Source organism: Anarhichas minor, unplaced genomic scaffold (genome assembly GCF_050575085.1).
Source record: "Anarhichas minor isolate MPS153535 unplaced genomic scaffold, ASM5057508v1 ptg000014l, whole genome shotgun sequence".
NCBI lineage: Eukaryota > Metazoa > Chordata > Actinopteri > Perciformes > Anarhichadidae > Anarhichas > Anarhichas minor.
This window is the reverse complement of record NW_027466460.1, coordinates 5,461,105-5,488,024: the sequence shown is the minus strand read 5'-3', so window position 1 is coordinate 5,488,024 and position 26,920 is coordinate 5,461,105. Positions and strand designations below refer to the sequence as shown.

Here is a 26,920-nt window from a genome sequence, read left to right as displayed (position 1 = left end):
CTGGGGCAGATTAAACAACAAAATTTGTAAATAAAATCAACACTTGGTGTTTTTACAGTGATATCTAGCCGTTTTTATACTATTTAAAGCCAGTATTTCCCCACTAAAATGTATTCCTTGTGGTGTGTACAACCAGCATTCACACCCTTATCTTGGCAATTGACTTGGATTAAAAATAACAGTTAAGTGAATGAATAAAATATGAAAACTTCAACCACTAACATTTATCAGATTGGGGATTTGGACGGACTTGGTCTCGGTATTTTAGTCCTCACTCCTTGGCTATACAACCTACCTACCCTCCAGGTCCTGGTCCAGATTGAGGTGTGGGAACCCCTGTAGTTCTAGCGGCGGCCGGCTGGGCGCGCTGTTGACCGTTAAGAGCAACACAGACGCCATCTTGAGGAGACCCCGAACTGGTTGGTGACTGACAACAATCTCAGGCGCATCATGATGGGATTACGCACCAACAAGTAAAACAGCATCACATCAGTTCCGCGTTGCACGCGTTAAAGGGAAAGGAGAGGACCTGTCCAGCGTGTGTTCACCGATCCAGGTTTTTTATTTTTTTAAAGAGAGGCTGCTCTGTAGCCTGATGGCCGGTTAGCTGCTCTCTGGACTCCACCGCGGCCTGTTCGGGAGGAGGAAGGGTGGTGACGGCGCAAAATGCTCTACCGCTGACTCCCAACAACACCCAGAGACTCGCTGCGAGTTGGACGACGAGCACGATGCACTGATAGATTTTTTTTAGACGCCCTTAAACTTTTACGAATTTTTGTGTTGTGTGTAGAGGCTGTGAACGACAGTGAGTGCCGTCTTGCGTACCCTGAATTCGCAGCCTGAGACATGTCATCCAACTGCACCAGCGCAGCGCCTGTCAGCGCTAGCAAAACCAAGACGAAAAAGAAGCATTTTATAGGACAGAAAGTGAAATTATTCCGTGCGAGTGAGCCCATTCTCAGCGTTTTAATGTGGGGTGTCAACCATACGGTAAGTGCGTCTTAAATGTCTCGTGGTCGCCAGTAAGCGGTTTGTTTATGCTGCTGTTTTGATTTAGCTAGCCTGCTAGCTTAGCCAGCTGCCATCATCTGTCAAGCCAGCGCTGATGCTCTCAGTCGACCGCGTTAAATGTCTCGTTTCATGGATATTCGCCAAGTATTTAGTAGTGAAGCTTGGACAGAGACCTGCTGGCCGGCTCTGTACCGAGCTGCTCGTTGTCGTACAGTTTGCAGCTAACGGCTGATGCCTCGATAGCTAGCAGCGGATTGCTTCGCCTGAAGCGTGCGTTTTGCAGGGGATTTTGACGTGTGTCTGTTTTTAAGTCCCTGCAGCTGTGAAGTGAATATCAGGTTCGGCAGGTTGTGCGTTTTCACTGATCGCGTAGCGTTAACAATCTACCACCATTTGGTGTTTTTGGAGCCAAGTCGTGAGCTGCGGTTGCTGTAGCGCAGGCATGGAGTGGGAGGGGTGTGCCACCAGTCAGGCAGCTGGAGCAGCAGGTTACACAGATTTTCAGCTCCCACAGCAGCAGACAGCAGCCTGCCCCATTGTTTGAATAAACCTGCTCCAATGCTCGGCGCATGCATCCAACTGCTGCAAGTTAATTGCATCACACAATCTCCCTATAAATAGCTAGCAGTAAACATAGTGCTTTACATAGCCCTATGGGCTATGTAAAGCACGGTGAGGGGCAGATTCGACGTCTGTGATGGATGGAGTTGCACCAACAGCTTGCTCTTACCTAATGTGCAATACACATAGTAACTGTTTGGTCACACTCTGTCACACAGTTTGATTGATGCATGAAAAGCAGCTTCTCAGGTGTGAGAACTTTACGTCCAGAGTTGAAACCTTTTTTGATCTGCTCTGAGTAAAAGCACACCTGTATGAGTTTATTGTCACAGTCAGGTGTAGTTTGTTTTTAAAGCACACTGGCACTGTTTTGATGAAGTTACAGTATTGTGTGGTGAACTGACTCCTCTTCCAAACATTAATGTCGTCATTATGTAAATGGTAATAATTCAAAGGTGCGTAACAGCCACGGCAGATGTGAAACTGTGACACTGGGAATGTGTCTGTGTGTCTGGATCAAACCACGCTGATTTCGGCAAGACCTGATCCCAAACACTAGCTAGTTAAATGAGATGGCGGTATACTGCAAACAACCAAGGAATTAGGGAAGCAGCTAATGATATGGTTGTCACTGCAGCATCTCCAGTATGCAGTGGGTGAACTTTGGCAGTGGGCGTGTGGGTGCAGCTCATAGGCCTGGTGATTTGAGGTGTGGGTGGGAAGCCGATTCAAGACATCAAACAGACCTCTCATCAAAGTCCTCTTCTTCCAGTCAGGAGTTGTATGCATTTTTAATAGTGCCCTCGCTGCTATGCTGCAAGACTTCACTTCCACACAGTGTCAGTTAGTGTTTAGATGATGTACTGCTGTACACCACCTGTCTGATGCGGCTAATCCCTTAGTTTTTGTCTTTTATGTCTACAAATAATTGCCCACTGAGGTTCATCAGAGCTTTAAGATAACAGAATCTGATGTTTATAAAGGACACAATGTGTTCACAGAAAACTTTACATTAGAAATTCAACAACTGCTTCTTTTCATACTTCTCAAAGTTACACATTATTTTTAGATATGTTCAATTCATGCAAATGAACAGGCCTCCACTAGGAAGCTACCTGACTGACTGTTTCCTTTATGACAACTTAACTACTATATTATATAGTATATTAACTATACTCCTATAGATAAGGTTGTTGTTATTTATATTGTGAATGGGGAAGTTACAGCTTGGAATCAGATGATATTTAAGTCGGGTTGGCTGTTTATGAGTTTATTTGTGTGTAAGTGTGCTCGCTAAATATTCTATCAAGCAGCTGTTATAACAGTAGCATATTTAAATCGCATTAATGCACCATCAGGAGTTTGAGATGACTTTGAAAATGAGAAGTACGTATATTAAATTGCCAAACAGCACTGCCAGGACTGTGTACTCCCCCTTTTAGTATCACTTCATAGTTACTCACAGGCTCTGGGGTAGTGGTATTTCTTCAGTCTTGTATTGCTGTTTACGCGATAATCTTCAAGGACATTTTTTCTTAGCGGTCCATCAGTGTGAGCTTTTGCCCTGGATGAGTGTCAGCAGATAAGATCAGAGTTGTACATGGATGGATGCGTAATATAACACCTAGTATTCCCATATTTAGCCTAATGGATGTCTTATTTTATATGGATAATCTTAACTTTAACATATCTTCTGTAATTATAATGGGAAAGCATCATATCCATGTAGAATTATAACTATAAAACTATGGAAACACTTTGAAGATCAGCTTTTATTGTAACATTGTTTAATAAGTGTTCATAGTTTGCTTCTTCAAAAGCCCCCTGTACAAGAATGTATAAATAATAGATTTGTTTTTATATCAGTTAGGTTAAATGTGATGATCACATTGTCAGCATTTTTGTTAATGTCCCATTCTTAATTTATAATAATGTTATTGATTAAAACGCAGAGTTAATGGTTGGTGCTGGTAAACACTCGTAGAGATTCGGCCCGACTGCGACATGCGACTGGCGATAGATATTGTTCTTGTGGAGCGTGTTGCAGGTATTCACAGCTCTGCTCTCATCATGAGCATGTCCAGTACTTGAGGGCAAAATGAGATACTGTACATATTTTTCACAGTTGTATCTTTATATGTTTAAAGGCGAATCTGGGTTTTAGTATTTCATGCAAGAGTCTGTATTGAGCATAATTTCAAACTGTGAAATAGCAAAAGTCCATATTGCTGCTTTGATTTCTTAATCATAGAGTCTGTAAAGTGGGAATATCAGCTTCGGGCTCTTGTCTGATCTCTCTCTCTCTTTTTCTCACTTCTCTCCCTCAGATTAACGAGTTAAGTAATGTGCCTGTACCAGTAATGCTGATGCCAGATGACTTTAAAGCCTACAGTAAGATCAAAGTGGACAACCACCTATTTAACAAGTAGGTACATCACAGCTTATGCACTGTCAGCTCAGTCTGTTAAACCCAACGGCTGAGTTCAAAACACCTGACGTAACTCCTGAAAGTCCACTTTCCATGTCTTTGCTCAAACGCTCATATTACTGATTCTTTTGCACTCATCAAATCCCATCACAATACAAATTGAGACTTTCTCTGAATGGCCCTAATATGTTGTATTCAGAATGGATGTCCCCAACAATAACGCGGCAATGACTTCACCAAGAATCCTAGCAATACAAATCATCCTCATGTAAAGTAGCATCTTTGTTTTTTTTAAGGCCGAGAGTAGTATGTGACGACCTCCAACAATCAGAGAAATGTACCCTTTTGGTCCTGAACTGTACACAGGAGTGGACAAAATAACGTGAACAATAAATAAACAGTAGTGTTTGTAGTCTGAAGTAGCGCGGCCACCGTAGCGGACTCTGCTACAAAGGTGAGTCCTATTGGGTTGCATGACATTTAGTGGTAGTTGTCTGTGTGTTCATCACAGCACTGTTGGCTATTCTCACTTTTTGTTCATACAACGTATCGGCTCTCTTTACACATTAGATAATCCTGTAGCTTCTTTGATTAATGCACCTATAGTGGTTTGGTCTGTTGCCCATTTACAGTTGCTTTGAGAACGTGCATATCAAAGTGATAAAAGCCAGACAAGCCAAACAACAATAACTGCAACCCAAATCTGTTCAATATGATGTGATGAGAAATTTAACTTTCATTGCAAATTGCTTTTTCAGCATAAAAGCCAGCATATGGCCGAACTGAATTTGTGATTTTGGCTGCAATTCCAATTTCATTGCGTTTCACATTCTAGCTCGATAATATTTTTGGGGTGATTTAAGGGTTTCGGTTGGTAGTATGGATGCAAGTTCCGTATTTACACACGATTTTTACACATCTGGCTTCAGGCTCGTGAAAAATGTCATATGAGGTGTTGATTAAAAAGCCAGATGTTTACTTTACTATTTTATGCACTTTAAAATGTTCTCATCCTGCAAATAGGCAGCATCTAAAAGGAGAACAAATGCCTTTGAAAAAGGAGCTCAAAGCTGTAAATGTCAACTCTGAATTGTATTATTATCTGTGCATACAACAGCAGAAATAAATCCTTCCTCATTTTCAGTAATGAGCCCCTGAGCTCCTGTTTGTTGACTGACTGGTTGTGTCTTTTACTTGTCAGAGAAAACCTGCCTAGTCGCTTTAAGTTCAAAGAGTACTGTCCCATGGTGTTCAGAAACCTGAGGGAGAGGTTCTGCATTGATGACCAGGACTACCAGGTAAGTCACTTTGATGAATGAAATCTAAATTATTTCAGGGGAAAGAGGTCTTGGGTAATTTGTACTTTGACGTGAGAATATAACCGGATGTTGTCGTCGTTGTTGTTTTTTGGGCAGAACTCTCTAACGAGGAGCGCCCCACTCAACAGCGACTCCCAGGGGCGCTTCGGCAACCGCTTCCTGTCCAGCTACGACCACCGCTTTGTAATTAAAACGGTGTCGAGCGAGGACATCGCTGAGATGCACAACATCCTAAAGAAATATCACCAGGTAGAAGTCCCTTGTCCCACCACACGGAACATCCAGAGACAGAATCAAATACCTTATGCCGTGTTCACACCAGCGTCACGCCATTTTTTCACCGAAGTTGAAAAATTTCAACTCGCGCGTTTGGGGCGTTTTGCGTTTGAGACTCCAGTCTCATCGCGTCTGTGCATAGACTTTGTATATATCTCGTCGCGCGAATAATTCGCCCCGCGTTTGTTGTGAACACAGCATTAGATATCTGCAATGTGCTTAAATGTTGGGTTTGAGTATTGGTTATTTCATACACTATTTAATCTAAATAGTGTATGAGATTACTGTTTGTATAGATGGAGTGTAGGAAAGACATTCAGGAGCATCATTCTGTGAACATATTTTAAGATGTGCTTCCTTCATTTCAATCTAAGGTTACTCATGCATGTAAATGATGCAGAAGTGTTGAAATGATGTGACTGTAGAGCAGTGCTGTGTCCAGTTTGAATCAGTTTTCATCATGCTGTATATTTGATTCCTGACTCCCACTCTCTTGGCTCTCCTCCCTTCATTGTCTCCAGTTTATAGTGGAGTGTCATGGCAACACGCTGCTCCCACAGTTCCTGGGCATGTACAGGCTAACAGTGGACGGGGTGGAGACGTACATGGTGGTGACCCGGAATGTATTCAGCCATCGCCTCACCGTACACCGCAAATACGACCTGAAGGTACAAACGTGTTGATGTTGATAACATAAAAACAATTTCCAGGATAAACCACACACACACACACACACACACACACACACACACATACAACTGAATACTATAAGCACAGACTTAAATCACACGTGTGCAGCAACATCTGTCTCTCTGTGCATCTGTAACCGCTCTTTGAATTATTTAATGAAGAGAAAATGTATAAATACATTATCAATTTAATTGAAGCCATATCTGACATGTAAAGCATGTAAGCAAGGAATACATTGAAAAAAGATCACAACATAACATTAAAAGGAATTATTATAAAGATAAAATTAGATTAGGTTAAATTTAAGAAATAATTGGGGTGAGATGAGCTTCTGATTCATTTGACTGCTGAAACAATTAGTTGATTAATCCGTAGTGAAAATCACTAACAATTTTAATAATCGATTATTCGTACAAGTCAAGCAAACATTGCTAAACATTTTCTCATTCCAGCTTTCTCTGTTTATATAATTGTGACTTTAATATCTTTTGATTTTTGGCTATGAAAAAATGGGAAATTCAATCAAACGTAGAGTTAGGGCACTGCAATTTTTGTAGATTTTATTTTGTTTTTATAATTGAGGTTGTTTGTTCAATTTGCTGCTCAAACGCCTGATTTTGCTGTGATTATGCACAAGGAAGAAAATGGGCATGTTATTGAATTTAAATAGGAAACAGTTCATACTCTCATGGTATAATTTGCAGAAGATTACAAATCCAGCTCATCTATAAAGAATTCTGGGTTTGTGCTGAATATTACAGTGATCCTAAAAAAAATGCCTCATGGCATACGCCTCTTCTCCTGCTAAGTATTCTCTGGAGAAAAGTTTACCGCTCCAATATTGACAGTTTAAAAAGACGCTGTCTGAGATAAAGTGGGTAAAATGCACCAATGCCTCTGATGTGTCTTGAGCTGCTTTCAATTAATTCTATTTTTACTCTCATTTTCTCTCATTTGTAGGGTTCTACGGTCTCAAGGGAAGCCAGCGACAAGGAGAAGGTGCGTTTTATTTCTGTGCAGTGACGGCTGCTGACATGATGGGATAAATATAAACTCCCTTAGCTCACCCCAAAGGCATACCTGTCCAATGACAGCTAAATTAAGCAAGTTTTAAGTAAGGAGATTTATTCTATTAGTACGCTTTTGCACTGGCCTCATGTGGTCAGCGTGTCATACTCTGTTGTACTTGTTTTGTTTGTTAGTATGCGCTGTAGAGTTGTTGGAATGGGACGTTATCTGTCATCATTGAAAGACCATTTATTTTGACCATATCTCTATGTATTTGTCATAATATTACATTTATGACTGTGTAATTGTAACACTTGCGTGTGACCTCTAATCATCCTCAGTAACAACATTTTTCCTACTGTTTGCTAATTAAAGACTTCTCCTCTCTTCAGGCAAAAGAACTCCCAACTTTTAAAGACAACGACTTTCTGAATGAAGGCCAGAAGCTGCAGATAGGTGACGACAACAAGAAGTACTTTTTGGAGAAGCTAAAACGTGATGTAGAGGTAAGAAACGCATCCGGGTTTTCATCTAGTCAGCTGTAAAAATGTTCATCTTGTTATTATTATTGAATGAGTTTGGGTCGAGATGGTAATCAAACCTTAATACTTTTGTGTCGGTTGCACCGACTATTGACAATCGTCAAATACAAGAGGTGGGATTTGTTTTTCTACTTTGATTTCCATTAGAAACGTATACTGTACTAACTAGACGACGCTATTTTCTTTAAACATTTCTATTCCTTGAAGTAAAGTATATTACTAAAACATCATCTTACAATAACTCATGTATTGTAAGTACAAGTATTGAAACATTTTGTACAAATGACTGGTTGTACTGCAATACACAGATCTATTTTCCATGGCAAACTGAAATACATTTAAATGCTGCCTAATTATAGATATACCCATTATAGATATACCCATTATTACATAAATGATTTGTTTATTTAACATGTTACTTTGAATACATATGCCATATTGTTTGGCATTACAATCTAGGGCTACTCTGAGTTTATTTCTTTTACATTCAAAGCTTCTATTGAGGTTTTCAAATAAAGCTTTGAATGTCTGTCGGCGCTGTTTAAGACGTCATCACCCGTAAAACTGTGGAAATATAAAAGAATTCTATAAATGTAATTTATGGTGCTGTTAGATTTTCTCAAAACATTTTGACTTTTGGACTTCACAACGCTCTGACGTTTTTTGAAATCACTTAAGTCTGAAACAATTCTATGCAGCCACCACTCAAAGAAAAGCTGGTCAGCATTCAAATGTCAATTTAGAACGATATAAATGAAGCTTCAATCTGTTATTTTATTGATAAATGTTCTTCAGACCTGTATGACCGAGAAACACTCAAAATACAGACGTGACAATGAGGCATTACATTGAGTGTTATTTGTGTATTGTGTGTGTGTGTGTGTCAGTTCCTGGCCACCCTAAAGATCATGGACTACAGTCTCCTGGTGGGAATCCACGATGTGGATCGGGCCGAGCAGGAGGAGATGGATGTGGAGGGCGTGGGAGAGGAGGAGGAGTACGAGAACGACGGGATGGGCGGAGGCGTGCTCACCGGCTCCTTTGGCACGCCTCCCGACAGCCCCGGAAACCCTCTCAACTGTGGAGGATTCTTCGGCCCCGGGGAGTTCGACCCCTCTGTGGACGTTTACGCAATCAAGAGCCACGACAGTGAGGGTCGCCTTTGACATCCATCTGACTCAATTAACTTAGCTTTATATTAAGCATTGGCAGCTAATTAGATGACAACTTGTCTGTAAAGGAAGAAATCATTTCTATTTGTTTAGTTTGATTAAGAGCACTCAAAACTAAGGAGTAGTCAGTCAAAGCTGCCGTCCTCATACAATAGAAGAAATGTGTGTAAAACCTTGTGACGTGTTGTTCTTGTGCTAGGTGCTGTGAAGAAGGAGGTGTACTTCATGGCTATCATCGACATCCTCACTCACTATGACGCGAAGAAAAAAGCTGCACATGCTGCCAAAACTGTGAAACACGGGGTGAGTGTCAATACTACATCATGCTCCATCACTCTATGGCTACACATTCAGATTACAGAGAATCATTTAAATTATTCAATGAGACATCATGAATACTTTATGCAAAATACTTTTTGTAAAGCAATACATTATTGAATCATTTCATATTTATTTAATCATTAAAACTCAAGAAAATCACATGTGACCTCAGCCTCCCAGCAGGCTAACCAACCAACCAGCTAGCTAGGTCCAGCTAGCTACAACAACCAAAGAGAAAGACAGTGGCTGCGTTCCAAATCTTGTACTTTTTCTTTTTACTTTTAGTACATACTGCCTCTGCCTTTACAAAGTATTTACTGCAAGTATGCATTCAATACTACTTCGTGAAAACATTGAGCCAGATAAGCATGCTGGCTTGCGTACGGCAAAATGCGACCGGATGCAGCAGGACATAAATCTGAATTAACTAGCGAGCTGCTACTGCCAACGCTGGCTCTTCAATTTACTGCTAAGTAATAAATCTAAGCTCATTAACAGGCTGGTGAGGTAGCATGTGTAGCATTGTTGAGCTTAATAAAAGGAGAAGCCAGTTATTGTATTGTACCTGTTTGTGGCTGGTATTGTTGTGAGTCTGTGTGTGACTCATTGGGGTAAAACGTGTTCCTTTAGACACCTTCTGTAGCAGGAACTACCACAGAATAGGTTTCGTGTACTTGGCCAGTTATTTTTCTGCTGTGATCATCACAAGATGGTCTTTAGTTGTATTTGTTTCAGCAGCAGTGTCTAGTTTTTGATTCAGAATAACTATAACAACAATGGCTACATTTTGGTGGCTGAGCTTGTTTAGAAAGACTGGAAGAATGTGATTGACAATTAATAAACTATTCCATAAAGAAGTAAAAATGAATCAAATTGCACAACAATTAGTGTGGTTTTCATAATCATGAATTAAGTTTTAATGGTTTATTATTATTATTATTATTATTATTATTATACAGCCCCTGAAAGTGCATTTTACTCCATGTAACACAAAAATGTATGGAAATCAAAAGTATTAATGATCTTATATTGCATGATCGTTGCTCCATCTATCTAATGTTGTACCTTGTTGTTTGTGTTTCTTAGGCGGGGGCCGAAATATCGACGGTGAACCCGGAGCAGTACTCGAAACGATTCTACGAGTTCATGTCCAACATCTTATCATAGATTCATCTCCCAGTCCAGCCAGTCACTTTCTGTCATAGATCTGTCAAATGCCACGCACTTATTTCTCTTCTCCTTCACATCAGTGTAGGTCCATCTCCCCCCCCTGCCTCTCTACGCCCAGAAAAAAACAACAACTACCAGTGTCCTCCCACAGCCAGCATGAGTCTGGCAGGAAGGATGCACCGCGCCTGTTACACTGTCCCACACCCACACACCCACACACACACACACACACACACACCCCACCACCTCCCCGGCTCCCTCATCTACTAGCTGACTACAAAAACTCATGAAACCACTCACTGAATTCGGAATGACATCCCGATAATCTCCCTGTTATTTTTTTTGAATATTCTGCCTCCCGGTTCTCCTCAGCCACCTTATTAATCCTCACGCCAGCACGGAAACTGTCTCACTAATGCCTTGAACGAGTGTGTCAGCTTCAGCAGTTAACAGTCCGTCAGTACAGTCTCTTTGGTTTCTGTTCATGTCGTTGTTGTTCTTATAATTTCTATTAGACACACACACACACACGCGCGCGCGCGCGCAGATGTAAACAACTTGCACAGATGCTGAATGGTCAGATTACATGACAAACACTTTGACAGTTGCTATCAGGCTTCTCTCACAGTACCAACAAAAGAATCAAAAGCACTGCTGACAAATTGGAACAGGGGGTAAACACTTTAATATATAATGGTGTATTAAGTAAATTAATGCAATATCAAAAATGCATGGCTGATGTGTACATGAGACTCCACCAGTAAGTTGAAACATCAAACCACTGAACTTAGCATCCGAGTGTTATGACTTAAAAAAAACAAAAAACTGAAAAAAATTGGTGTTTAAATGTTATGTTGCCATATTGTTTTTGACTATTTTTGAAATTTTAACCGTGAGCTTGGTGGAGGTTGGTCAAAGAAAAAAAAATTCACATAAAAAGGGGAATTCTGCAGCAAATACTTGTTTTATTACCATAATGATCATTTTTATATCTTGTTTACATTAATGTAGCAATTTTGTGTTTGTATACAGTATTGTTTTGTTACCAACAGACATTAGAAAAAAAAAAAAAAAGTTACTTGAAAATGATTCATTGCATATTAAAGGGAGTTTTATCTTGTTTGGCTATGCTTATTTCTTCAGTGACTGTACCTCACTGTTTGACAAAGGTTTTTATTTAGGTCACAAGATAACTGAGCCATCTACAAAGGCGGACTGTGAGACGCAGTTAAAAACTTTGGAAACGGCTTGTAAGTAGACCCGGGGTTAGGCTTTTTGTCCAAACACCAGAAAACATCTCATTGAGCAATAGCATTTCCCTGAACAGTTAGGTTATTGATATAGACTTCAGGGGCTCCCAAGAGATTTTAGAAATACAGTACGGGTCAAACTCCATAAATGCGGTATTCTACGCTTCCCATAATGCAACTTGGTAAGGTATTTTTTTTCATTTTCATCCCCTGCATGGTCTGAGGGTTCAGAATTGACATCAGGACTGGCCCCTTTCAGGCTTTTCTTTAAAAGAATGTCAAATTGTCGCTACAAGTGTTCTCTGCAGTGTGACATGTCGAGAACCATTTAATGGTTTCTGTAATCTCACTATTTTTCAAACTGGTGTACAGTCCAAGCTAGCTGTCATAAAAAGTCTAAAGAAAGGTTTACGTATTTTCAAGTCAGCCAACCTTGCTGATGTAGTCTTCCTTGAATTTTAATTTCAGTTGCCAAGCATGTCTTGGTTTGGTGCAGAACCGGTGAATTTTAACACATGTAACATGAATCAAAGATCTGAAAAGTGATGGCAATGTAGTGCAATTTCTTCCATCAATAATATCAGTCAAGTTCATTGTTTAAACCTATGTTCATTTATTTATTTATTGAAGAAAAAAAAAAAAAAGACGGTACAAGCATTGTTTATCATTTGTATACAAAACATTTGTGTTGGTGAAGTGCGGGGAGAAACAGAAGCTCTAGTCCATCCTGGCTTTCAGGGTTCGTGTGGTGATCTTGTCTTTCTCACTGCAAGAGAAAAGAAAAGGCTGTCAATCCCTGAGCACCTGTCATTCCACCCAACCCTAACCTGTGCACACTGTACTTACATGACATGTACAACGACTCCCATACCAGACACTGCATCTCTATCAACGGCATTCAGCATCGCCTGTGAGATGGTCTCAAACAGGTCCTCTGGTTCCTGCGTGATCACACACATTTCTCAAATAAACACTCAAGAATGTTTAACTGAAGAATACCTGAATTCTAGGTAGAACTCACATACATGCTATGTATTAGCCTCTGCAGTGCAAATGGAATAAACAGACAATGCCGATAATAAAAGGCAGCAGATTTCTACTCTAAGTTGAACTTTGTGTTGAAATTGTCAGCTGTGTAAAGACAATATTGTGATCTCGTTAATCTCTGCGCCAAAAGTTAGAGCGGCCAATTTACCAATACTGTAAATGGAAGCTAGTAGTAACTACATTTACACAAGGTTTCTTATTATCATGCAAACATCATATACTTGCGATGGGCAATACTCATTTGCACATTAGGAAAGTGGTAGTAACTGTAAGGAACCTACATGCTTAACAGTGACCTCAAACTTCACTCACTACTTACCATGTCTGGCTCCCACAAAGACTCACACATGCCGTACATCTGCTCCGAGCAGGTGCCACTGACAACAAAGTCTTCTGTCACCATGGGGCAGCCAATCAAATCCAAGGAGCAGATGAATGGCTCTGAGGTTTTGGGATCAAGTCCGGCAATCACAGGCTCGATGTAGTATGGCCCAAACCTAATGAGAACATCACATATTAAAACAGATATTCTTTTACCTTCCATGCAAGAATCTATGCCAACGGTATGCCGTCTGTCTGCAGCTTATAAGTTGGACATGGGTCTTGTTTAATGGGTCTATATTAACTTTGGTGCTCTCACCTCTTTTCATACAGCAGGTTGGACACCATGCTCATGAAGGTCTTGGGCTTGATCTGGCGACCCTCCTTCAGCTCATACAGGTTCAGTCTGAATTTCAGCCTCTGGGATCTACACAAAAAGCAAAGACACAATCATTCCTGCGACATTTTACAACAGTTAATCTTTTTATCAATAATCACAAAGAACGCAAATTTAACTTACTTCCTAGCGGTGACTAACCACATAACTAAAACCACAGTTTCCCCTTAATACCAATACATAAGATCTGAAAGTAGTCAAAGTAATTTCATAGACGTGTCATAGTCATGCCCTGGTGGTGGAAGAACTGTTTTGCCACTTTGAGAGAAAGATGTGAAGGTTAAACACACTCACACTGTCTGAACATCAGTGGCCAGTCCAGCCAGCCCGATATACAGCTTCTCTCCCATGGGGAAGATCTTCTGGAAATCCGTAGTGACCATCTGAGCCTGGATGCCAAATCTCCGGTCTGCTGCTATTGCCACACAGTTCTTCCCCCGCATGGCCATGACGGCCCCTCCGTTATAGGACATAATAGACTGGATGAAAAAGGACAAAAGTAAGTCAGAGTTTAAATGATAAATAGATCAATTGACAAAAAATGTATCAGCAACCGTTGTGATGAATTAATGTATTTTCAATTGTCATTTTCAGCTAAAAAGACAAAACATTTTTACACTTGTTCTGACATTTAACTGACCAAACAATCAATTGATGCATTACTATGAAGCAAAAAGAGGTTTAACAATACAAGAATCAAAAGGAAGAAAATAAGAACCTCAACCACAGGACCGAGGTATTTGTAAGAATACTGTAAATATATTCTGGAGGCCCATGTCTATTATACAAATAATGTAAAAAATATTTTTGTCTTCAAAATACATCCGGACTCAAATTGATTTCAATAGGTTTTAAATATAGCACGTGCCAATTTAATTAATCAGGGTTACATCTTAGCCACATGTGTAAGTAAGCATGTAGAAGTACTTTAAAATAACTCAAACTAACAAAATTTGTAATTGTAAAATAAAAGACGTAGTTATAGGACCAATGTCTGAAATATCGATGAAAATCGTAACTGGGTTGTCACTGTTGTGACAGTAGCCTTACCTTATCCAATGCTAACTAGCTAGCGTTAGCCATATTCAGCTTATCAAGATGACACTGTTCAATCAACACGTTAGCTGATGTTGACACAGACGGAACAACAACGGTTTAAGCTTACCCTGGGTATACAATCAAGATGTCTTTAAAGTTAATTAAGGACAGCATGGTAAGCCACCGGCACTGTACACAACTCAACGTTAGCTCGTGTGCAGCTAACGTTGAGTTAGGTAGCTGTTTAGCTAAGTAACGTTATTTAGCTGCACAGCTATCGTCCGCTATTATAACAATGTATTCTTCTGAAACTATTTAATTAATTAATCGAACACAATAATTGTAACTTTACAGTCGTTTCGTTTCCAGAGAATTGTTAGCATGCTAGAGATGTGTATGCGCTAGCTGTTAGCTACGAACATTAGCTTAGCCAAGCTCTTGTAACTATTAGCCTTAACTAGTTAATTGGACGATTTTGACCTCAAACCCATTCGCATATGATCTGATGTATGGCGCTCTTACCATCGTGAAGGTGTTGCGGTATTTTCCTAAATGCTAGAACTTGCGAACTCCACTTCTTCTTCACTATTATGAACAGCTCGTTGGTTTCCAAGAGTGACTACACGATTTAGAAACACAGAGATCAGAGTAGCATGATTCTTCTACTTCATCGCTTTCGCAGAAGCCTATTGGCTGGATGAACGGTACCGGGTGCAAAGCGCTGCTGTCATTGGATGATATCGGCAAAGGCGAACGGTGCATGCATAGTTTGTTCGAGGCGTGTTAAAGTGAAATTAAAACCGGGAGGTGTCTTTCAATTTTTAAAGATGCTTTTTAATACTGGATTGTAATTTGCAGTGTTTGCATTCAATTGTTAGGCGTATTTTTATTGAATATTTGAAATGTTGCAAAAATAAAATAAAAAATGAGTTAGGTGCGTTTCCATCAACTGATTTGGAGCAAATTAACTCAGTTACAGGTGTAGTTGTCAGGAGTCGGCGCAATAGGCATGGCTGTAATACGGCAATACAGTTAGTAGAAGAAGTAGCGGTTGCAATACGAAAACAAAACAAGACGGCTGAGCAGTAATTAACCCCATCCATGTTCTAACCAGTGGCGGCTGGTGGAAGATTTTCTAGGTAGGGCTGTGCCACATCCAATCAATTTCAGCAAACATCCCAGTATGATTTAATGCAAAAAAAATTAACGTATCAAACACGCATTACTACTTTGCAGTTAAATATTTAACATTTATTCCAACATTAAAAACAGTAAATAACACTTAAACACATCAGGACATCTTATTTTTGTCCCCCTCACAAACAATTATATATATATATATATATATATATATATATATATATATATATATATATATATATATATATATATATATATATATATATATATATATATATATATATATATATATATATATATATTTATATATATATATATATATATTTATATTTATATTTATATATATATATATATATATTTATATTTATATTTATATATATATTTATAACTATATATCCATTTCTCAGACAGGTGCTCCTTATCCCTTAGACCGCTGTGCTCGTTGAAAATAACATGGAGTCTGGCGTAATAGTCTGCTACAATTTCACCAGGCTTTTGCTTGCATGATGGTGGAAAAACTATTCAATAGTACCGAGTGAGTCCTATAATACTGAATACTGAAACAAGAAACATTGAGAGAAGAAGTTTGCCTTTAAAGTATTTATTCTCTGCGCAGAGAAGGCCTCACCATCATACTGACTGCAACGCAGTCCGCAGAGGATGAGCCAAGAGTTCAGTTTGTCTCCTGCTCTTAAACATCTCAGCACACAGTAGGGGGGGGGGGGGGGGACATCATGTATTTACATTATAACAATTAATCAGCAGTTTCAAGCTCCCCATTGACCCCTCCAGTCATCCCCTTCCTCTTCTGAGCCTTGTCACACAAAGACACATGTCTTCGTTACCTTTGATTATCCCTGGGAATCTTCACACCTAAACATTCTCTGGTTAAACTGCAACCCCCATTTGGTTACTTCCCCTTATCAAAGCAAAGGCAGAGATAACCCATATGGTCCTGTTACCACTCTCCTCAGTACACAATCATATGTCACATGTAGTTTTGTTAGTGAGTAAGGCACATAAACTAAATCACAGTAGAAATGTACTAGCACAACCACATTTCCTATCACACATTGTGTCTGCATTTCATGGGAAAGGGAAGAAGACAGCATGGCAGACTTGGAACATTTGTGATGATGTTTCTGAAATCTTCACCAATCTCAGCCAGCATCCAACATCAATTAGTGACCTGGACCTGTAACAGTTAGAGAGATTTGTTGTCCTCATGTACGATAGATCAAGCGCAGTTACTGGTGTGGATGAAGCAAGACTGGATCTCTTTGCCCGCAAACAACGGCCCTACAACTCGATTCCACCAACTCAGGCAGCCCTGAGGCCCTGTCAACATTACTCCGTTTTTACTTGGATGCAGAGTTGTCAAATAGAACCGATCTCCGTCCACACTGGAGTTTCAGCATCATTCTCGAGTTGATCTGCATCCACACGGCAGCCTTCGAAGGCGGACAGCACGTGACCATTAACGTACACTGGGCATGCGTGTGACGGTGTAAACAGGAAGTGGATTGCTTGCTTAGTTAAAAAAAAAAAATACGACAGAGTAATAAGGTAGTCTTTAATAATGAAAGGTTGTATTTGATACTTAAGATCTTACTCTAAAATCTCCCTCTATAAACTCAAACAGACACAGTTCGTGGAAAGTTTTAGAAGTTTTATTTTTCAGACGTAGTTACAGCGCTGCGGGTCTATCTCTCTCTCTCTCACATCAAATTTACTTTAACATCAACACTTACACGTAAACGTTTACTAGATTATGGGTCCATCAATGTGGTCAACACACGTCTCTCACTCGTTTCCTCCGTGTTGTTGATGTCTGTTCTCACTAGTAGCTCTGAACATCATGTCCGCCTAGCTAGCTTCTAAGCTAATTTTAACATTACCGCCAAAGGAGAAATGCTAACCGCGATTAGCATTTAATACAACACAAATGTTATACTAAACACGCGAATAGAATATATCTACGTACATCTTGTCATGCTTCATAAAGACATACTTACAGACTAAGGTCTCTCAAGGCTACCAAACGGAAGAAGTAAAACGTTAGTGCAGCGTGTCTTCTCATTAGAATCTAAAAACAACGAGCTGCTCCATAGGGCTGATGCTGGTCACACCGCTCGCTAATCACTCCAATAACAGCTGCTTCCTCCACAGAAATGCAGACTTTTACCGGCAGCAACATCATGTAGCTGTTGTGCTAGCAGCAACGCTTGCAATTAGTTATCCATGTTGAAATGAATCGCTGGTAGCCCAGTTTGTTTTCTTCCGGGTACCCGGAGTTCTCAAACACCTCCAACCTCGGGGGAGTTTTCAGACTCCTCCGTTTAGGGTGCTCCAAAACTCCGGCGTAGTGTGGCCGTTTTTGCTGAGGCCATGTCATTTTGCTGAGGCCATGTCCATACGAACCAATTTTGAATTTTGTGAAAACATGCAAAGCGTGCTGCTTATCAGGCTGGGATCATCTGGGGCCAGACATCGGCAGTCATACTGATTGGGGGTGGACACAGAAAGGAGAGAAATGGCAGGTATGTTGGTCGACGTTACCCCCCATCGCAGCCAGTTGTCAGGAACTGGCCAAGTGTTCCTGTAAGAAAAGTTGCCATGGGAGGAGCAAGTGCTTTCAGTTCGGACTTCCATGTACAGCACTCTGCAGCTGCATATGTGAGCAGTAGCAGTTGGAAGATGAATGTGCCCGATGAACGTACCTTTGTGCGGAGTTACTGCAGACATTCAGATCGAAATGATACCCCCTGAACAGTGACATTGACATTAATGCACCTAAATTTGGTGCTACATATTAGTTTGAGGCTAAGTCCTCAGCAATTGCAAGTAAAATAGCATTTAAATAACTGAAAAACGATAAAAACAAGAAAAATGTTCATGTTAGAATTGGTTATAATCACTTTATGGCAACTGCAACATTTTTGCAATTGCAATTTTTGAATGGCCAATCAGGCGGGTTTGACCAGATACCTCTGGAGAACAACACCAAATTTCATGCTTGTATCATAATTTGCACGATTAATCTACTATCTGCCCCACTACATTGAATCAACTGAAAACATTAAACGATCATTTATATCAGTATTTTAAGAGGATTTATATTTTTTATTTATATATATATATATATATATATATATATATATATATATATATATATATATATACATATATATGGTTACATATAGTTTAATTTCTTCAAACATTCAATCTGGTATCCATGGTAACGATGCCATCAGGATTCCATGGATAGAATGCTCTATTCTATTCTAGAAAGAATCACGGATTCTTTGCCTTTCATGTTGTTTTTGCCTTTCAAGCCTTTGAAGTACCTGACTTAATATTGAGTCTATATCCCTGTACATTTCCTCACACATTTCATAGCAGACATCAAGTAATACAGATTCAAAGTCTAAGTCTGATCTTTTTCTTTCCAGTCTCCTTCCGGATTCTTCGTCTTAGGTTAAAGGACTTCAATGTTTAATGTCTACCTGTAAGATATTCAACCTTTAAGGTATTTAACGTGACTATCAAACACTCACCCTTTTTTCCCCATCCTCCTTTACTCAGCAATTTTCTTCGAACACTCCTAAAAGTAGTATCCTCTATTACCGTATCTACCCAACTTTTCACGAACAACAGCATTAATATAAGATGTCAACAAATATCCACACATGCCTGTTATATGAATATTGACAAAATATTCTATTTCCTAAATCAGTGCACTTTCAAATCCCAATTTGACTTTAATTAAACACGCCCACGCCCCTAACCCCTAACCCCACGCCCATAACGTGGGCATTTGAAAAACGATAAAAACAAAAAAAATGTTCATGTTAGAATTGGTTATAATCACTTTATGGCAACTGCAAAATTTTTGCAATTGCAATCTTTGAATGGCCAATCAGGCAGGTTTGACCAGATACCTCTGGAGAACAACACCAAATTTCATGCTTGTATCATAATTTGCACGATTAATCTACTATCTGCCCCACTACATTGAATCAACTGAAAACATTAAACGATCATTTATATCAGTATTTTAAGAGGATTTATATTTTTTATTTATATATGTGTATATATATATATATATATATATATATATGGTTACATATAGTTTAATTTCTTTGCCATATTTTAAGGATCATCAGAAATCATTACATTCATAAATTCAAAGATAAACATTCAATCTGGTATCCATAGTAACGATGCCATCAGGATTCAAATCCTAGAATGCAAGAATAGAATAGAATGCTCTATTCTATTCTAGAATGAATCACGGATTCTTTGCCTTTCATGTTGTTTTTGCCTTTCAAGCCTTTGAAGTACCTGACTTAATATTGAGTCTATATCCCTGTACATTTCCTCACACATTTCATAGCAGACATCAAGTAATACAGATTCAAAGTCTAAGTCTGATCTTTTTCTTTCCAGTCTCCTTCCGGATTCTTCGTCTTAGGTTAAAGGACTTCAATGTTTAATGTCTACCTGTAAGATATTCAACCTTTAAGGTATGTAATGTGACTATCAAACACTCACCCTTTTTTCCCCGTCCTCCTTTACTCAGCAATTTTCTTCGAACACTCCTAAAAGTAGTATCCTATATTACCGTTTCTACCCAACTTTTCACGAACAACAGCATTTATATGAGATGTCAACAAATATCCACACATGCCTGTTGTATGAATATTGACAAAATATTCTATTTCCTAAATCAGTGCACTTTCAAATCCCAATTTGACTTTAATTAAACACGCCCACGCCCCTAATCCCACGCCCCACTAACCCTTTATTACAGACAAATGTATCCTTACAGATTCAAAGTCTAAGTCTGATCTTTTTCTTTCCAGTCTCCTTACAGATTCTTCGTCTTAGGTTAAAGGACTTCAATAAAGGACTTCAACCCCATACCCCACGCCCCTAACCCCTAACCCCACGCCCTTAACTCCACGCCCCTAACCCCACGCCCCACTAACCTTTTATTACAGACAAATGTATCCTTACAGTTTCAAAGTCTAAGTCTAATCTTTTTCTTTCCAGTCTCCTTACAGATTCTTCGTCTTAGGTTAAAGGACTTCAATAAAGGACTTCAACCCCATACCCCACGCCCCTAACCCCACGCCCCTAACCCCACAACCCTAACTCCACCACCCCTAACCCCACGCCCCTAACCCCACGCCCCTAACCCAAAGCCCCTAACCCTACACCCCTAACCCCACGCCCCTAACCCCACAACCCTAACCCAACGCCCCTAACCCAAAGCCCCTAACCCTACGCCCCTAACTCCACAACCCTAACCCCACACCCCTAACTCCAGTACCCTAATCCCAAGCCCCTAACCCCACGCCCCTAACCCCACGCCCCTAACTCCCCAACCCTAATCCCACGCCCCTAACCCCACGCCACTAATCCCAAGCCCCTAACCCCACGCCCCTAACCCCACAACCCTAACCCCACGCCCCTAACCCCACGCCCCTAACCCCACAACCCTGACCCGACAACCCTAACCCCACGCCCCATCCACACAACCCTGACCCGACAACCCTAACCCCACGCCCCTAACCCCTAACCCCACGCCCCTAACCCCACGCCCCTAACCACACGCCCCTAACCACACGACCCTAACCCCACGCCCCTAACTCCACGCCCCTAACCCCACGCCCCTAACCCAAAGCCCCTAACCCTACGCCCCTAACTCCACAACCCTAACCCCACGCCCCTAACTCCAGTACCCTAACCCCACGCCCCTAACCCCACAACACTAACCCCACGCCCCTAACTCCACGCCCCTAACCCCACGCCCCTAACCCCACGCCCCTAACTCCACAACCCTAACCCACGCCCCTAACCCCACGCCCCTAACCCTACGCCCCTAACTCCACAACCCTAACCCCACAACCCTAACCCCACGCCCCTAACTCCAGTACCCTAACCCCACGCCCCTAACCCCACGCCCCTAACCCCACGCCCCTAACCCCACGCCCCTAACTCCACAACCCTAACCCCAGAACCCTAACCCCACGCCCCTAACCCCACGCCCCTAACCCACGCCCCTAACCCACGCCCCTAACCCCACGCCCCTAACCACACGCCCCTAACCCCACGACCCTAACTCCACACCCCTAACCCCACGCCCCTAACCCCACACCCCTAACTCCACGCCCCTAACTCCACGCCCCTAACCCCACGCCCCTAACCCCACGCCCCTAACCCAAAGCCCCTAACCCTACGCCCCTAACTCCACAACCCTAACCCCACGCCCCTAACTCCAGTACCCTAACCCCACGCCCCTAACCCCACAACACTAACCCCACGCCCCTAACCCACGCCCCTAACCCCATGCCCCTAACCCCACGCCCCTAACCCCACAACCCTGACCCGACAACCCTAACCCCACGCCCCTAACCCCACGCCCCTAACCCCACGCAACCCCACGCCCCTAACCCCTAACACCACGCCCCTAACCCCACGCCCCTAACCACACGCCCCTAACCACACGCCCCTAACTCCACAACCCTAACCCCACGCCCCTAACCCCATGCCCCTAACCCCACGCAACCCCACGCCCCTAACCCCTAACACCACGCCCTTAACTCCACGCCCCTAACCCCACGCCCCTAACCCCACGCCCCTAACCCCACGCCCCTAACTCCACAACCCTAACCCACGCCCCTAACCCCACGCCCCTAACCCTACGCCCCTAACTCCACAACCCTAACCCCACAACCCTAACCCCACGCCCCTAACTCCAGTACCCTAACCCCACGCCCCTAACCCCACAATCCTAACCCCACGCCCCTAACCCCACGCCCCTAACTCCACAACCCTAACCCACGCCCCTAACCCCATGCCCCTGACTCCACGCCCCTAACCCCACGCCCCTAACCCCACAACTCTAACCCCACGCCCCTAACCCCACGCCCCTAACTCCACAACCCTAACCCGCGCCCCTAACCCCATGCCCCTAACCCCACGCCCCTAACCCCACAACCCTAACCCCACGCCCCTACCCCCACGCCCCTAACCCCATGCCCCTAACCCCACAACCCTAACCCCACGCCCCTGACCCCACAACCCTGACCCCACAACCCTAACCCCACGCCCCTAACCCCACGCCACTAATCCCAAACCCCTAACCCCACGCCCCTAACCCCACAACCCTAACCCCATGCCCCTAACCCCACGCCCCTAACCCCACAACCCTGACCCGACAACCCTAACCCCACGCCCCATCCACACAACCCTGACCCGACAACCCTAACCCCACGCCCCTAACCCCTAACCCCACGCCCCTAACCCCACGCCCCTAACCCAAAGCCCCTAACCCCACAACCCTAACCCCACGCCCCTAACTCCACGCCCCTAACCCCACGCCCCTAACCCCACGCCCCTAACCCACGCCCCTAACCCCATGCCCCTAACCCCACGCCCCTAACCCCACAACCCTGACCCGACAACCTTAACCCCACGCCCCTAACCCCACGCCCCTAACCCCACGCAACCCCACGCCCCTAACCCCTAACACCACGCCTTTAACTCCACGCCCCTAACCCCACGCCCCTAACCCCACGCCCCTAACCACACAACCCTGACCCGACAACCCTAACCCCACGCCCCTAACCCCACGCCCCTAACCCAAAGCCCCTAACCCCACGCCCCTAACCCCACAACCCTAACCCCACGCCCCTAACCCCACGCCCCTAACCCACGCCCCTAACCCCATGCCCCTAACCCCACGCCCCTAACCCCACAACCCTGACCCGACAACCCTAACCCCACGCCCCTAACCCCACGCCCCTAACTCCACAACCCTAACCCCACGCCCCTAACCCCACAACCCTAACCCCACGCCCCTAACCCCACGCCCCTAACCCAAAGCCCCTAACCCTACACCCCTAACCCCACGCCCCTAACCCCACAACCCTAACCCAACGCCCCTAACCCAAAGCCCCTAACCCAAAGCCCCTAACTCCACAACCCTAACCCCACACCCCTAACTCCAGTACCCTAATCCCAAGCCCCTAACCCCACGCCCCTAACCCCACGCCCCTAACTCCCCAACCCTAATCCCACGCCCCTAACCCCACGCCACTAATCCCAAGCCCCTAACCACACGCCCCTAACCCCACAACCCTAACCCCACGCCCCTAACCCCACGCCCCTAACCCTGACCCGACAACCCTAACCCCACGCCCCATCCACACAACCCTGACCCGACAACCCTAACCCCACGCCCCTAACCCCTAACCCCACGCCCCTAACCCCACGCCCCTAACCACACGCCCCTAACCACATGCCCCTAACCCCACGCTCCTAACTCCATGCCCCTAACCCCACGCCCCTAACCCAAAGCCCCTAACCCTACGCCCCTAACTCCACAACCCTAACCCCACGCCCCTAACTCCAGTACCCTAACCCCACGCCCCTAACCCCACGCCCCTAACCACACGCCCCTAACCCCACAACCCTAACCCCACGCCCCTAACCCAAATCCCCTAACCCCACAACCCTGACCCGACAACCCTAACCCCACGCCCCTAACCCCTAACCCCACGCCCCTAACCCCATGCCCCTAACCCTAAATATTGCCCACTCAACCCACCCATCAACTCTGTTAAATTGTTCAATCGTACACATGACATCTATTGCACTTCTGTCCATCCTGGGAGACGGATCCCTCCTCTGTTGCTTTCCCACAGGTTTCTTCCTCTTTTCTCCCCGTTAAAGGGGTTTTTGGGGGAGTTTTTCCTGTTTCGATGCGAGGGTTCTGGGACAGAGGATGTCGTATGTGTACAGATTGTAAAGCCCTCTGAGGCAAATTTGTAATTCGTGATTTTGGGCTATCCAAAAATAAAATAAATTTAATCAAATTGAATTGAATGTGTTTTAATTATGTCATGCTTGTAAATCGTTGTTGAAAATTCTAAGTTGTACTAGGGTCAATATTTTAATGTGTAAAAATACATTTTGATGTTGAAATTCAGGGACAATCACTGATGACTTCAAATTTGCACCCAACAGCCTGAAAATATACAGTAAGTTGGCTCAACTGATTTGACATTTTAGCCCAAATATAGTGTCTATAGTCTGTTGGTCATCTAAAGAGAATAATTCAATTAAAAACACCTGAACATTACTTTCCGCAACATTTTGCTGGTTTAGTACGAGTTTAAAGTGGCTTGATAACTTAACAGCAAGAATGTTCATTTCCGACCGTTTGTCGAACCTCAGATTCAAGAGGAGCAATGCGGATTCCGTCCCGGCCGTGGAACAGTGGACCAGCTCTTTACCCTCGCAAGACTACTGGAGGGGTTCTGGGAGTTTGCCCAACCAGTCTACATGTGCTTTGTGGACTTGGAGAAGGCTTTCGACCGGGTCCCTCGGGGGTTCTTGTGGGGGGTGCTGCGGGAGTATGGGGTGCCGGACCCATTACAACGGGCGATCCGGTCTCTGTACGACTGCAGTAGGAGCTGTGTCCGCATTCTCGGCAATAAGTCAGACACGTTCCCGGTGGGTGTTGGCCTCCGCCAGGGCTGCCCTTTGTCTCCGGTCCTGTTCGTGACTTTCATGGACAGGATATCTAGGCGCAGCCTGGGGGTGGAGAATGTCAGGTTCGGGGATCTCGGGATCGCCTCTCTGCTGTTTGCAGATGATGGGGTCCTGTTAGCCTGCTCGGATCGTGACCTCCAGCATTCACTGGGGCGGTTTGCAGCCGAGTGTGAAGCGGCGGGGATGAGAGTTAGCACCTCCAAATCTGAGGCCATGGTGTTCTGCCGGAAACCGGTGGATTGCTCCCTCCAGGTGGGGACGGTGTGCCTACCTCAAGCGAAGGAGTTCAAGTATCTCGGGGTCTTGTTCACGAGTGAGGGTAAGATGGAGCGGGAGATCGACAGACGGATCGGTGCGGCTGCAGCAGTAAAGCAGGCGCTGCACCGGACCGACTTGGTGAAGAGGGAGCTGAGCCGGAAGGCAAAGCTCTCAATTTACCACTCGGTCTACGTTCCTACCCTCACCTATGGTCACGAACTCTGGGTCGTGACCGAAAGGACAAGGTCGCGGCTACAAGCGGCCGAAATGAGCTTCCTCCGTAGGGTGGCCGGGCTCAGCCTTAGAGATAGGGTAAGGAGCTCGGTCATCAGGAGGGAGCTTGGAGTCGAGCCGCTACTCCTTCGCGTCGAAAGGAGTCAGCTGAGGTGGTTCGGGCATCTAATTAGGATGCCTCCTGGACGCCTCCCACTGGAGGTTTTCCAGGCACGTCCAACTGGGAAGAGACCCCGGGAAGACCCAGAACACGCTGGAGGGATTACATCTCCCAGCTGGCCTGGGAACGCCTCGGGATCCCCCAGAATGAGCTGGAACATGTTGCCGGTGAGAGGGAAGTCTGGGTCAGCCTGCTTGGCCTGTTGCCACCGCGACCCGACCCCGGATAAGCAGAGGAAAATGGATGGATGGATGTTCATTTAATGTCACAGCACCTTTCAAACACCTGAAGCCCCGCCCACGCTGCTGCACAGAGTGCCAACGCTTGTATAGTATTAATTATCGTTAATATTATTTATTTATTCAGATGCATCGATACCGAAACATATTTCTGATATCAGTCCAAAACTGACTCAAATAGCCGAATCAGCTATTGCTGACGACATTCAGATCCGTAATTGGATACCAATATTTAAATATTAACAATTCAGTACATTTTTATCTATGTATTTATTCGTCTAATTTTGTTTTTCAAAGTTAGGAAAGTAATGTTTAAGTCAAGCCTGATTTTGCCTTACACATAAAATAATGATCATAGGAACTTCCACACAGTGAGGCATACAGTTAATAACACTGGTATCAGATCGGTACTCGGTATCGGCCGATACACAAAACCCAGGTTTCATTATCGGTATAGGGATGGAAAAAGTCAGATCCTTGTACCTATATTTATTTATACAGTTCTAACCCTTGTAACAATGAAACATTGATGAGTTCTTCATGCATTTGATTTAATTGGGTAAGTTTTAATTTATTTTTCATGTCAGCTGGTATTTGCCATGTTTCATGTTGTCCGGAGACCAAGACATAAAACAGATTATCCAGGAAGACGATTGCAGAAACAGCTGATCGGTCATGTGAGTTAATGTTAATTATGAAATTGTTCCATATTGATGTGAATATTTGGCCATGTTTATGTTTGAAGGCGTGTTTCAACTATCAGTATCTTAACGC

General features: G+C 43.4%; 2 protein-coding genes across 2 annotated transcripts; one reads left to right on the top strand and one right to left on the bottom strand.

Moving 5' to 3' along the window:
• The first annotated feature begins 398 nt into the window (after positions 1-398).
• On the top strand, positions 399-11,618 carry LOC142949506 (phosphatidylinositol 5-phosphate 4-kinase type-2 beta-like). The gene is made up of 10 exons (XM_076091188.1): positions 399-990; positions 3,900-3,997; positions 5,202-5,298; positions 5,416-5,568; positions 6,117-6,263; positions 7,246-7,284; positions 7,686-7,799; positions 8,723-8,984; positions 9,207-9,310; positions 10,415-11,618. Exons 1-10 carry the CDS (start codon positions 847-849, stop codon positions 10,493-10,495), a joined length of 1,239 nt encoding a protein of 412 aa, XP_075947303.1. The 5' UTR covers positions 399-846; the 3' UTR covers positions 10,496-11,618.
• A 719-nt stretch (positions 11,619-12,337) lies between these two features.
• LOC142949508 (proteasome subunit beta type-3) lies at positions 12,338-15,232 on the bottom strand. Its single transcript, XM_076091191.1, has 6 exons — positions 15,074-15,232; positions 13,808-13,992; positions 13,436-13,543; positions 13,115-13,292; positions 12,595-12,689; positions 12,338-12,514 (listed from the first exon to the last, which is right to left on the bottom strand). Exons 1-6 carry the CDS (start codon positions 15,074-15,076, stop codon positions 12,466-12,468), a joined length of 618 nt encoding a protein of 205 aa, XP_075947306.1. The 5' UTR covers positions 15,077-15,232; the 3' UTR covers positions 12,338-12,465.
• Positions 15,233-26,920: the final 11,688 nt, after the last annotated feature.

Excerpts from the sequence above, each read along its gene's own strand:
- LOC142949506 (XM_076091188.1), top strand. The coding sequence starts at position 847 with ATGTCATCCAACTGCACCAGCGCAGCGCCTGTCAGCGCTAGCAAAACC. Across the intron at positions 991-3,899 it reads TGTGGGGTGTCAACCATACG|ATTAACGAGTTAAGTAATGT; the intron begins GTAAGTGCGTCT and ends TCTCTCCCTCAG. Across the intron at positions 6,264-7,245 it reads ACCGCAAATACGACCTGAAG|GGTTCTACGGTCTCAAGGGA; the intron begins GTACAAACGTGT and ends TCTCATTTGTAG.
- LOC142949508 (XM_076091191.1), bottom strand. Across the intron at positions 13,544-13,807 it reads GCCACTGATGTTCAGACAGT|ATCCCAGAGGCTGAAATTCA; the intron begins GTGAGTGTGTTT and ends CTTTTTGTGTAG. Across the intron at positions 12,690-13,114 it reads CTTTGTGGGAGCCAGACATG|GAACCAGAGGACCTGTTTGA; the intron begins GTAAGTAGTGAG and ends GTGATCACGCAG.